The sequence below is a fragment of the Tamandua tetradactyla genome, chromosome 11, assembly GCF_023851605.1.
Source record: "Tamandua tetradactyla isolate mTamTet1 chromosome 11, mTamTet1.pri, whole genome shotgun sequence".
NCBI classification, from domain to species: domain Eukaryota; kingdom Metazoa; phylum Chordata; class Mammalia; order Pilosa; family Myrmecophagidae; genus Tamandua; species Tamandua tetradactyla.
This window is the reverse complement of record NC_135337.1, coordinates 34,679,111-34,692,712: the sequence shown is the minus strand read 5'-3', so window position 1 is coordinate 34,692,712 and position 13,602 is coordinate 34,679,111. Positions and strand designations below refer to the sequence as shown.

The following is a 13,602-nucleotide window of genomic DNA, read 5'->3' as shown; positions in this document are numbered from 1 at the left end:
TCACTTCTTTAAGCATGCGACAAGGATGAATTCAGCCTACCTATCCCACCATCTTCCCAGAAGTCTCCTACTAATTTTTTAACTACGTAAGTTACATAATAAGGGATTAAAATTTTTATTAATATCTAAATATCTTTCTCTCTTGATACCTCTGAGAAGTTTTTTGAAGACTAGTAAGACCAGGTATCAAGGCATGATCCTCAGGGGAGACCTACTTTCCAGCGATCTTAACCAAACCAGAAATAAGGATCAGTAGGCTCCCAGCTATCCTTATCCAGAGCAAATATCCATGATTTATGATCCAAGAGGCTTTCTGTCCCAGAAGAGAGCTAGAATAGAATGTGGCAAACTTACTAGGACCCTGGAAAGCTAGTTAGGGAGTCAAGGAGTTCCATCCTTGTTTACCTTTCTTAGTCCAATTTCAGGCATGTTCCAGCCATATTTTAGACAAATTTTAACAACATTAAAGGTGAGTAAATTTAACGGGAAAATGGTCATTTTTTTAATCTAAAATATCTGACAAAATTTAGAAATGCAAACAAAGCTCCCCTTAGAAATTCTTCTGGCTGCCTCTTAAACTAAGTGAAGCTAGAGGTATAAAATTTGACCAAATGCCTTCACCCATCTGATGAGATGATTTTCTCGAGAGCCTTTATTAAGATTTCCTAGGTACCAAGCTGTCTTTTTAGGGGCTTGTAAAAAGTTTTCATTGATGATTTTGGCAATTGTGGTAGTTAGATTCAGGTGTCAACTCGGCTAGATGAAGGTGCCTAGTTCTATTGCTGTGGACATGAGCCAATGGCCTGTGAACCTCTTCTGTTGCTGATTATATCTGCAGTTGGCTAGGAGGCATGCCTGCTGCAGTGAATGATGTTTGATTTAATTGGCCGGTCCTTAAATGACAGAGCTCAACGTAGCACAGCCCAAGCAGCTCAGCATACCTCAACTCAGCACTCAGCTCAGCCCAGGTCTTGGAGATGCAGAAAGGAATCACCCTGGGGAAAGTTGGAACCTAGAGGCCCGGAGAGAAGGCCAGCAAAGATTGCCCTGTGCCTTCCCACGTAAGAAAGAACCTCAGTTGAAAGTTAGCTGCCTTTCCTCTGAAGAACTATACGTTAACTAAATAAATCCCCTTTTATTGTAAGTCATTCTGTCTCTGGTGTGTTGCATTCTGGCAGCTAGCAAACTAGAACAGCAATCCTATCTCCTGTTCTTTTTATGTTTCTTCTAGGCCACTATCTCAGTAAAGGTAACTTCTACTTCTTTTGTAATATTCCCCGCCTTTTTGTTGTTGTTGTTCCTAGAGTTTATGTCTCACATATAACAGATGCTCAGTAAATATTTGTTGAACAAAATAAAGTTTCTAGTAGAGCTTACATCAAGTGGGGCCTGCAGGCGCTGAAACATTTATGAAATCCTCTTGACCTGAGTTCATGGTTAAGGGAACATGAATGATGACTTAGAAGAAACTTTGGGGTTGAGGGGAATGAAAGGTCGAAGCCATTGATTTAGAAGTTCTTTTCTACTATGACATGAATAGATCTCATTTTCAAGCTCTCAAATGTGGGCCTTGAATTTTGGAATTGAGAGCAAGAAGATTCATAACAATGTAATAACACATTTTTGTTAATTCGTAAGTTACTTTGCCTTACTCCTACAAAAATGTACTCAGAATTGCATCCCTTAGCTTTGAAGTAATATTTTCTCTGTGAACAGAAGTACCCTAGGAGAAACTCCAGAAGAGGTAATAAAATATAGTTTGTTTAAAGTTCTTTTTATATTTCATAAGTTCTGGATTTTTTGTAATTCTCTGCTTTCAGGTGTTAAATAAACTTATAAAAAGTTTTTGATGGTTAGCAAAATGGGTAGATTTTACCCAATGCGAAAATTTGATTTAGAAGGTTTTATATAAGTGTCTTGTAAAATCAGGGAGGAGGGGGAATTCTAATATTTTTTTTCTATCATTCTTAAGGTGTCTGTACCAAAGTAGTATTGGAAGGGAACTTTTTTTTAAGTATACTTTTCTTATCATAATCTTTTAAGAGGGTGACACTAGTGAATTATATTTTATTTCAGTAGAGAGTTATATCAGCTATAGAATATCTTGCATAATTATAATATCTGTAATTTACCACTAACATCATATCAATAATGGAGAAGTCTGTTGGAAGAGACTTAATTCTTTTCTTTCCCATATTTCAGCTGAAGCATTTCTCTATTAGACAACCAAAGTTTATTTTCTTTAACCATCTGAATTTTTGTCATCTGATTGGGTGTAGTGTATGTGTGTACAGACAAATGTACGTATGTGCTCGTTTGTATATTGAGTATTAGGGGAGAATTGTCTATAGTAATGGTGTAATTCGTTGTCCTTTGACTTATTTCAATGAAGGACATTCTAGTTTGCTAGCTGCTGGAATGTAATATATCAGAAATGGAACGGCTTTTTAAAGGGGGATTTTAGTAAGTTGCTAGTTTACAGTTCTAAGGCTGTGAAATTGTCCAAATTAAAACAAGTCTATAGAAATATCCAATCTAAGGCATCCAGGGAAATAGATACCTTGCTTCAAGAAGGCCGACAATGTTCAGGATTTCTCTCTCAACTGGAAAGGCAATGGTGAACATGGCAAAGTCTGCTAGCTTCCTCTCCAGGCTTCTTGTTTCCTGAAGCTCCCCAGGAGGCATTTTTCTTCTTCATCTCCAAGGTTCGCTGACTGGTGGACTCTTGTTCTCTCATCCTTCTGTCGTGGTTCCACGGCTCTCTCCTCATTCTCAAATGGAACTCTCTGAAATGTCTCCTCTCTTATAGCATTCCAGTAAACTAATCAAGACCCACATAGAATGGATGGAGATGTGTCTCCATCTAATCAAGTTTAATACCCACAGTTGATTGAGTCAAATCTCTGTGGAGATGACCTAATCAAGTTTCCAGCCTGTTGTGCTGAATAGGGATTAGAAGAAACCATTGCTCTCAGAAGATTGATTAGGATTAAGACACTTTTCTAAAGTACATAAATCCTTTCAAACCAGCACAAATGATTTGAGAATTTGATCATCACCAATCTCTTCTATGGTCTTCCATTTGCCCAGGTTGGCCAAGTGTTCTGAAAGACAATGAATCCTGGTACCTGATTGGGAACCTCATACCCACATGAAAAATGAAGTACTAGTAGATTAATCAAGACTTTTGCTTCTTCATAGTTTAGACTCTTCTCATTAAATAATATTTCAAAGCTATTTGATTTCCTTTACTTTTAATAAGTGGTATTATAGGTTTTTAACGTTTTTTTTTAACTTTTTAAAGTTTTAGTTCAGATAATTATATTTTTCTGTTTTAATGCTAGAATTTTACTGTTGCTCATAATAACATCATCAAGGTGAGTTTTTCAAGGGATCCACATTTACACTGCTAATAAACACAAAAAAAGAATACAGTTTGAATTCAAGCCTATGGCATCAAAGTTGTACTCTTTCTAGTATGATTTGCTACCTTCTGGTATAATTTTAATGTAAATGTTTTTGAAAGAATGAATGAACTCCAATAACAAACTCGTTGTTGTCAGTCATTTAATTCAGATTACTCTCTCTATATAGGGCTATGTGCTAATTCAAAATTCAAGATATGGCCTAATCATCTTTAGTTAAATACTGAGTGAGATGGCTTGGTTTTCTCCACAGTGATTCCTTTTCTACATTCAAATTCAACAGATACCTTTGGGGGACTTTCTTTTTAATTTTTTTAATTTTTTAATTTTTTTAAAAATATAACAAACGCAAACATTCTTAACTTATGATCATTCTATTCTAAATATATAATCAGTAATTCACAATATCATCATATAGTTGCATAGTCATCATCATGATCATTTCTTAGAACATTTGCATCAATTCATGAAAAGAAATAAAAAGACAACAGAAAAAAATTCATACATACTATACCCCTTACCCCTCCCTTTCATTGATCAGTAGCATTTCAATCTAAATTTATTTTAACATTTATTCCTTTGAGGGACTTTCTTTGTGCTAGACCCTGACTTGGTATTTCCAATACATGACCCTATGAAGTAGATATTATCAACATTTTATAGATGAGGCATGTATGATCAGAGAAGATAAGTAAAATGCTGAAGTTTTTCCTCCAGCACTCATTCAGTGTAATCATAGCATAATACCAATCACTTTAAAACATTTTTGAACTTAGAATGTAGTCTAGCATGAACATCTACAACAATATAGACTTTTAGTATCCTATTTCTGTTGAAAGGTAGTTTAGGCAGTAAGATAAACAAACATTGAGGTCTTTCTAAAGGTTGATGGCTTTATTGAGATATAACTCACATACTGTAAAATTCACCTATCAAAATGTTCAATTCAGTTTTTTTTAATATATTCACATGGTTGTGCAACCATATAGTTTCTGGGTTTGGTGCCTGGATATTGCTTTAGTCCATCAGTACTGGATATATTTTCAGATAAGAAAACAGAATCACAGTCATTAAATTCAACCTTTGTTATTTCCTAATTCAGCATTGTCCAACCAAAGTCCAATAACTTCACCTTTCATTTCTAGTACAAAAAAGCTGTCTCAACTTCCCTGAGAATTGTGCTTACAGGAATGTTAAGCTGATTTTCCTGCCTACCATAGACAAAGGAGAAGCCCTGGAATGTTAAATCTACTTCCCCTTAATGTAATTCTTAAGTCCTTTGCAACAAACATATTGTAAAGCAAAAGCCAAAGAATGTATGCAATTAATACCTAGCAAATATACCTTCCTTAGGTAAGAAAAAAAAAATTTCATGCCTGCCATTTATAGCCATTTCTGAGTCCTGATTCACTAAGGAGACTAAACCTCAGGATTTGGGATTCAGAAAACTAGGAACTATTCTCCTCTCTCATTGACTTGGCTTTCACATTAGAAAATCACTTAATAATCATATGTACTTACATCCTATGTTATATGTATGTGTATTTAGTATGCTTTATACACCCATATTCTTTTTATATGAAAGGCGACTTTTATTTTCAGAGTGCTACTGCATCTTTAGTTTCAGTTAATCAGTGAGGCACTCTTGGAACTAGGAAAGGCATGTGTTACTATTCCAGTTTTTTGATGGATAAAACCAGGTAACAGACATATTATTTCAAGTCCTATATTCAACATAAAAGCTAATCAGTGACTGACACTGCAGGAAAGAACTGTTCCTACAGTCTAGGCACTTTCTCAAGCTGCACTTACCATCCTATGCTGTAGTTACTATCCCTTGGTTTACCCATAAAATATGGAATCTATATAAGGACATACTAGATGAATAATGGGATAACACTAGAATTATTTGTAGTTTCCATAATAAATAATTTCTCCTATGTCTTTGTCTTTGCAGTTACTATTCCTTCTACCAGGATTGTATCCCCTATTCTTCCCACTCTCCCCTAATGATCACATCAGGCTTGGGCTTGCACTGTTCTTTGCATCTCCTGTGCTTTGTATTCACCATGTCAGAGCAAATTTCTCACTGTATTATAATTGCACTTATTTGCTTATTGTCCTGTATTAGAGCAGGAGCTCTTTGAGGGCAGGGACTATATGTCACCTCATCTCTGTATGCCCCTCCACAATGCCTGGCATAGGGCTGGCAATTCTCTTGACTTCTGAGTGAGAGTCTTGAAAAGTTGTTGTTGGGAAAGTGGTGACTGCATAATTTTATTGGTCTTCTCTCCTTAACGGTCAGCCCTTAGCTAGCACTACAGCCATTGGAAGATTGTGTAGTAGAGAGAATGAGATGTAAAAATGGAAGGTTCTGTCAGCTCTCTCACATAATTAGCTCAGGGAAGTCACTTAAGCTTTTTGTGACTCAGGTGTCATTATACTATTGGGAAATAATCATACTTAACTCACCAATTATTGTGGGAATTGAGGTCTTATATAAGAAAGTAATTTGTGAACTACAAACCACTGGGAACCTGAGAAGCAAAGAAGAAACGTATTGTAGTCTAGTAGAAAGAAAATGAGCTTTGACTTCAGATGGGATTTTTTTTTAACTTTTTATTTGAAATACTTCCATACTTTTAGGATACTTATAAAAACAATAGAAATCCCATATAGAAAACTCCAACATACCCCTCCCACCATAGGTTCCCAGTCTACCAATTTTAACATTTTGCCACATTTGCCCTGTCATTCTATCTGTCCATTTGTCTGTCTCTGTTTATTTATCAATCCATTTTCTGAACAGTTAATGCAGCCATTACATTTCCTAAGAAGAAGGATATTCACCTTTGTAAGTGGAATTATTAAGCTTAAGAAACACTGATATAAAACTGTCTATATTCCAATTTTTTCATATGTTGCAACAATGTCCCTTTGAGACCTTCCTCTTCCCTTGCTAGAGACCGTCCAGAATCATGTATTACATTTAATTATCATTGTCTCTTACATTGTTCTTCCTTCCTTCCTGGCCGCTCTTCTCCTCTCCCATCCTTCCCCTCCCCCTTCTTTCATCAGTGGACTCCAGTAATATGATTAAAACCCACCCTGAATGAGGTGGGTCGATTCTCAATTTAGGTTAAGATCCTCCTCACCAAAAGCAAAAACAAAAACATTCACACTGTCACCAGCAGTTTTTAGGGATTCTAGTTATGCCATGCCCTCACCAGCACTTGATGTTATCTGTCTTTTTAATTTTAGACATTCTGGTGGTTTTTATACTATTTTGTGGCATTTGGATATGGAACTATTCCATTAGCCCCTACTGGAACTCTACATTTTCATACATTCATTTTCAGAGAATGCACTCTATATAAAAGCAGGGCAGAGGGTGGCAACATAGTAGATATAAAGGTGAATAAGGCATAGTTTCTGCCCAAAATCTAGTTGAAGAAACCAACTTTGGAATCAACTCCTAGAAAAAATCAGCTATTGACTTTTATGCCGAGGGCTGCCTTAGCTTTTATTGTTACCCTTGCATAAAGGTTGCTTCTGGGTGGTGATTAAGTTTAATAAAATGCTCTTCTGCCCAACATCATGTATAGACAGTTAATAAATGTTCTTGAGGAATGTTATGATGATGATAATAAAGATCTCATAATTCTTTGAGTGGTTATCGCTGGTCAGACATTGGATATATAGCACTAAGCAAGATAGATTAGGCTCTGTCCTCATCGAATTTATAATTAGATTTATAATCGTATATTTAACATATAGTCACAGTGTGATAAGGGTTATGATACAGTGAGGTAAGATTCCTGTGGGAACACACATAGCAGTAGCACCTTACCCAGATTGCAGGTCAGGGAAGGTTTCTGGAAACCATCATTAAACTGAAACCTGATAGCCAATTGAAAGGGGAGTGGGGAGGAGGTATTCCAGACATAGGAAACAGTGTGTAGTGGGGGCTGACCGTAAGGGAGAGCATGACTTGTTGGAGAAACTGAATGAAATTATCAACATAGAGCATAGGGATCATGTGGAGAAAAACTGGGATGGTAATGAGGGGTAAGGTGAAGCCATATCCTACAGGATTCCTTCAAAGGAGTGGTTCTCAGAAGTGTTATCCTTGGACCATTGGCATCAACAGAGAGCTTGTTTTTGTTCTTCTCTTAAGAAAAAGAAAAATAAAGACCTACCCCAAACCTACTGAATTAGAAATTCTGGCTGTGGGGCCCAGCAGTCTGTGTTTTAACAAATCCACCAGGTGATTATATGCATGCTGAAGTTTAAGAATGTTTTAAACCTTTGTATTCAAAGGGTAGTTCCAGGAATGACAAGCAACATCAGCATCACTTGAGAGCTTGAAAAATTTGTATCATCCCAGGCCCCCCCTCAGAGCCTTTGAATCAGATTCTACAGTCTAGCCAAATTCTCTGTGATTCATGGGCACACTAAAATTTGAGCAGCACTGTCCTAAGCCACTTTAAGGATGTTGAGCGTTAATCTTAAAGGCACAGAGGAGCTGTTGAAGAGTTTTAAAGTGAGGCTCTGCATCAGGGTGAAAGATGGATTGGGGGAGAATTAAGGCTGGTGAGTGAAGTGACCAATTGTAATCATTACACCTTCCACTATTCTCGGTGTGGTAACTTACAATTCGCTTCTTCCTCCATCTGGTCCAAACATCCTGGCTTCTCTAGAGCCTGATACAGCTGTTTAAAGTGTACAGGAAGATCTTACTAGAAAGAAGTGTTATGCACATGCAAAAAATCTATTTTCACTGCCCACGCAGATGGCTTTAAAACTGTGCTTCCTGGGTATGACCACATGGAGTTCTTTTCAAGGAATAAACCTATACAAGGTTTGCTCTGCATTCTCTGTGCGTGACGTAACAGGCACTCTGTAAGCTGTGACTTGTTGCTGTATTTTCTGAAGAGCTCAGTAGCATATGTCATGATTGTTTCTCATTCACTTTGGTGTATTATGCCTTCTAAGAGCTTTTCTTCCTGCTTAAATTCACAAGCCACTCACAAAAGCAAAACACACACAAGATACAGGAGCTCAGAGGAAAGGGGTTTGGAGTGGACATGCAATCTTCCACGTCCTCTGCTGAGTCGCAACCATCTTTTTTCTTTTTCCCGACTTGTTTATTTTTTTACAAAGGCTGGGTGCCAGTCATTTCATACTTAAGCCCTGAAGTCTGAGAATGTGCTTCCTAGCAATTTTCACGAAATATAGGTCAACTTAATAGTTTAGAGTGTGTTATAGAGTTTGGGGGCTTGTATTTACCTGATTACATAAGAGAGATTTCACTTACAAAAAAATTTCATCTCTGACAGTTGCTGTTAACAACATTGTTATGTTTTATTGAGAAACTTTATGCACCTGATCTGTACCGTTCTAGGTAGGTGGAAGGGTTTCAGAGAAAATAAGATGTGATTCCTGCCTTCAGGAACTTCATCTAAAACAGAATCAGAGTAGTAATGCTACTACTCTACAGTTTGTCATCCAAGAATCACAAATATGAGCAATCTGTTTCCCAGTCAGTTTCAGAATCCTTCTTAACATAACACTCTAGACAACTTTTATAGAGATTGATAAAAGTCTAGCCCATCCTTTGTTTTTAAAATAAATGTATTCCTGGAACCTTGGGTACTTGCCTTCCCTTTTGTTTTTTAAGTCTTTAGATTTTTGTTTGGGGGGATTTTTTTTTTTAAATAAATCATTTCACATCTTAATACTGGAACCTGGAAAGAATATGGCAATGATTTATATAAACTAGTTTTAGGACTGTAATCCTGCCAGCTCATAGTGAATCGTGACCATATTTTCAAGTGTCCTGTCCTGGGGCTCCTCCCTTCATTGCTGCTGCAGCCAGCTGCTTTGGCAGACATCAAAGGTTGTGTTGGTCCTGACTTATTTAGTGTCATCATTATTGATCATTTCATGCCTGCTAGTGCCTTTGGCATTCTTTTCATTCCACGCACTTTCCGCAGGTGTGGCATCAAAGGCCAGAGTTTCAGGTACATATATTGATAAATCCAAAGTACACAGACTCAGACTCCTTTCAAACTCTAGAACCTTAATTTCAACTGTCCACTGGATATATCCACTTGGATGTTAAGAGCTAACAAAAATCACTGCTTTCTTAGGGCAGGAAGATGTGCTAGGAGCTTCACAAGCATTACTTAATTTAACCTTTCCAACAACCCTTAAAAGTTACCATCCACATTGTACAAACAGGAACACAGGTTTGAAAAATCCCATCATTCGTAAATGGTAAAACTTGGGACACAAGGCTTTCTAATGTTTGACAGTATCCACCAACCCTCAACTTTGACTTGAACAAAACTGAAGCCATTCCACCTCTCCTGCCCTAAAACTTCATTCTTAACCTTAATCAGTCCAGTTCACAAAAAATGCCATACTATTCTTTCTTCAAGGTCCAATAAGTTAAAATTTTTAGCAATTTAGTCTCCTAAACAGCTCTCAAATCTTTCACCTGCTTTCTACTCTAATTGTCATTGACTTTGTGCAAGTTGTCATTATTTCTTACATCATTATTGCATTATTAATGCAATCCTTACTCCCTACCCTTTTATCCTCTTCTCTTGGGCTAAAAAGAAAAGCTACTAGAGCAAATCACCATTTTTCACATCTACCCCTCTAGTTTATTTCCTACTATACCTATTATGGATAAAAAGATAACTGGATGAGCCAACTTGATTTAGTTTAGAGAAAGATGGGGTTTTTCTCATTTCATGCCATCACTTAGATCTCTATAATAATGTCTTTTATTTGCTTTTTTTTTTTAGGAATGTTTACCCTAGCGGAAGTTGCTTCACTTAATGACATTCAGCCAACTTACCGAATCCTGAAACCATGGTGGGACGTGTTTATGGATTACCTGGCTGTCGTTATGTTGATGGTAGCCATCTTTGCAGGAACCATGCAACTTACCAAAGATCAGGTGGTCTGCCTGCCAGTACTGCCAGCTCCTGTAAATTCAAAGGCACACACATCACCAGGAAATGCCGATGTCACCACTAACACCCTGAAGATAGAAGCAGCCGCTGACCAAGATGGGCAGACGACAAAAGACATATCCTTTGGCACGTCTGCTGTGACACCTGACATACCTCTCAGAGCCACATATCCTCGCACAGATTCCACAGTTCCAAATCAGGAGGCCAAGAAAGAGAAGAAAGATCCAGCAGGACGAAAAACAAACTTGGATTTTCAGCAATATGTATTTATTAATCAGATGTGTTACCATCTGGCCCTTCCTTGGTATTCTAAGTACTTTCCATACCTTGCTCTTATACATACTATCATTCTTATGGTCAGTAGCAACTTTTGGTTCAAATATCCCAAAACATGCTCAAAAGTAGAGCATTTTGTTTCCATATTAGGAAAGTGTTTTGAATCTCCTTGGACTACTAAAGCGTTGTCTGAGACCGCGTGTGAAGACTCAGAGGAAAACAAGCAGCGAATAACAGGTGCCCAGACTCTACCAAAGCATGTGTCTACCAGCAGTGATGAAGGGAGCCCTAGTGCCAGTACCCCAATGATCAGCAAAACTGGCTTCAAATTTTCAGCTGAGAAACCCGTGATCGAAGTCCCCAGCATGACCATCCTGGATAAAAAAGACGGGGAACAGGCCAAAGCCCTGTTTGAGAAAGTGAGGAAGTTCCGTGCCCATGTGGAAGACAGTGACTTGATCTATAAACTCTATGTGGTCCAGACAGTGGTCAAAACAGCCAAGTTCATTTTTATTCTCTGCTATACTGCAAACTTTGTCAACGCAATCAGCTTTGAACATGTCTGCAAGCCAAAAGTTGAACACCTAACTGGATATGAGGTTTTTGAGTGTACCCACAATATGGCTTACATGTTGAAGAAGCTTCTCATCAGTTACATATCCATTATTTGTGTTTATGGTTTTATCTGCCTCTATACTCTCTTCTGGTTATTCAGGATACCTTTGAAGGAATACTCTTTTGAAAAAGTCAGAGAAGAGAGCAGTTTCAGTGACATTCCAGATGTCAAAAACGATTTTGCATTCCTTCTACACATGGTAGACCAGTACGACCAGCTCTATTCCAAGCGTTTTGGTGTGTTCTTGTCGGAAGTCAGTGAAAATAAACTTAGGGAAATTAGTTTGAACCACGAGTGGACATTTGAAAAACTTAGGCAGCATGTATCACGCAATGCACAAGACAAGCAGGAGTTGCATCTGTTTATGCTCTCGGGTGTGCCCGATGCTGTCTTTGACCTCACAGACCTGGATGTGCTAAAACTTGAACTGATTCCAGAAGCTAAAATTCCTGCCAAGATTTCTCAAATGACGAACCTCCAAGAGCTTCACCTCTGCCACTGCCCTGCAAAAGTTGAACAGACTGCTTTTAGCTTTCTCCGTGATCACTTGAGATGCCTTCATGTGAAGTTCACTGATGTCGCTGAAATCCCTGCCTGGGTGTATCTGCTCAAAAACCTCCGAGAGTTGTACTTAATAGGCAATTTGAACTCTGAAAACAATAAGATGATAGGACTTGAATCTCTCCGAGAGTTGAGGCACCTTAAGATTCTCCATGTGAAGAGCAATTTGACCAAAGTTCCCTCCAACATTACGGATGTGGCTCCACATCTCACCAAGTTAGTCATTCATAATGACGGCACGAAACTCTTAGTCCTAAACAGCCTTAAGAAAATGATGAATGTCGCTGAGCTAGAACTCCAGAACTGTGAACTAGAGAGAATTCCCCATGCTATTTTCAGCCTCTCTAATTTACAAGAACTGGATTTAAAATCAAATAACATACGCACAATTGAGGAAATCATCAGCTTCCAGCATTTAAAAAGACTGACATGTTTAAAATTATGGCATAATAAAATTGTTACCATTCCTCCCTCCATCACCCACGTCAAAAACTTGGAATCGCTTTATTTCTCTAACAACAAGCTCGAATCCTTACCAGTGGCAGTGTTTAGTTTACAAAAACTCAGATGCTTAGATGTAAGCTACAACAACATTTCAATGATTCCAGTAGAAATAGGATTACTTCAGAACCTGCAGCATTTGCATATCACTGGGAACAAAGTGGACATTCTGCCAAAACAGTTGTTTAAGTGCGTTAAATTGAGGACTTTGAATCTGGGGCAAAACTGCATCACCTCCCTCCCAGAGAAAATTGGTCAGCTCACCCAGCTCACTCAGCTGGAACTGAAGGGAAACTGCTTGGACCGTCTGCCAGCCCAGCTGGGCCAGTGTCGGCTGCTCAAGAAAAACGGGCTTGTGGTGGAAGAGCACCTTTTTGACACCCTGCCACTGGAGGTCAAAGAAGCATTGAATCAAGATATAAATGTTCCCTTTGCGAATGGGATTTAAACTGAGCTACTACGTGCACACCAGTGTGCAGGCACGACTTCCTAGATTGCAAATGCTCACGTACAAGTTATTGCAAGATAATGCATTTTAGGCGTAGATACATCTTTAAAAACAAAACAGAGAGGATGCATAGAAGGCTAATAGAAGACATAACTGAATGTTCAATGTTTGTAGTGTTTTAAGTCATTCATTTCCAAGTCTTTCCTCTTTTCTTTCTTTTCTTTTTGTCTTTTGGGGGAAGGGAAGGAAAAAAATCATAATCACTAATCTTGGATTCTTTTTAAATTGTTTGTAACTTGGATGCTGCCGCTACTGAATGTTTACAAATTGCTTGCCTGCTATAGTAATTGATTAAATTGACATTTTCTTACTATAATACCTTTTTTGGGGGCTGTCTTGATTTACTTTGCTTAATTCATACAATGTTACTTTAACTCAGACCACTAAAGACACATCAGGTCTAAACTTGTACATTTAGGTTTTCTGAAATATGGATTTCTTTCCTATTTTCATTTAAAGCACCTCAAATCAGCACTTATAATATTTGGTGATGCTTCTGCTGAGAATCTCATTTTATACCTTGTATACTGTTGAAGACCTGGAATACCATAAATCTGTGTAGATTGTTGGGTTTTTTGTTTTTTAAGAGTAAATAGTAACAAAAAAAATCAAAGAAAATAGAATTCTACCTAACGATATCTGTTTTCCATAGTTTGGAGTACATTTTTTCTATAGTAATATAACAAAAAGTTGCTAATACAAAGAAAATTTTTAAAATAAATTTAATTC

At 37.6% G+C, this 13,602-nt stretch overlaps 1 protein-coding gene across 15 annotated transcripts in view; it reads left to right on the top strand.

The window, feature by feature from the left end:
• Positions 1 to 13,191, top strand: part of LRRC8D (leucine rich repeat containing 8 VRAC subunit D) — a 128,231-nt gene extending 115,040 nt beyond the window's left edge. For all 15 annotated transcript variants that reach the window (XM_077120329.1, XM_077120330.1, XM_077120324.1 and 12 more), the window contains one exon: positions 10,241 to 13,191. In XM_077120329.1, the coding sequence (XP_076976444.1) occupies positions 10,243 to 12,813 (2,571 nt within the window). In that variant the 5' untranslated portion in view covers positions 10,241 to 10,242 and the 3' untranslated portion in view covers positions 12,814 to 13,191. The remainder of the gene's footprint in view (positions 1 to 10,240) is intronic.
• Positions 13,192 to 13,602: the final 411 nt, after the last annotated feature.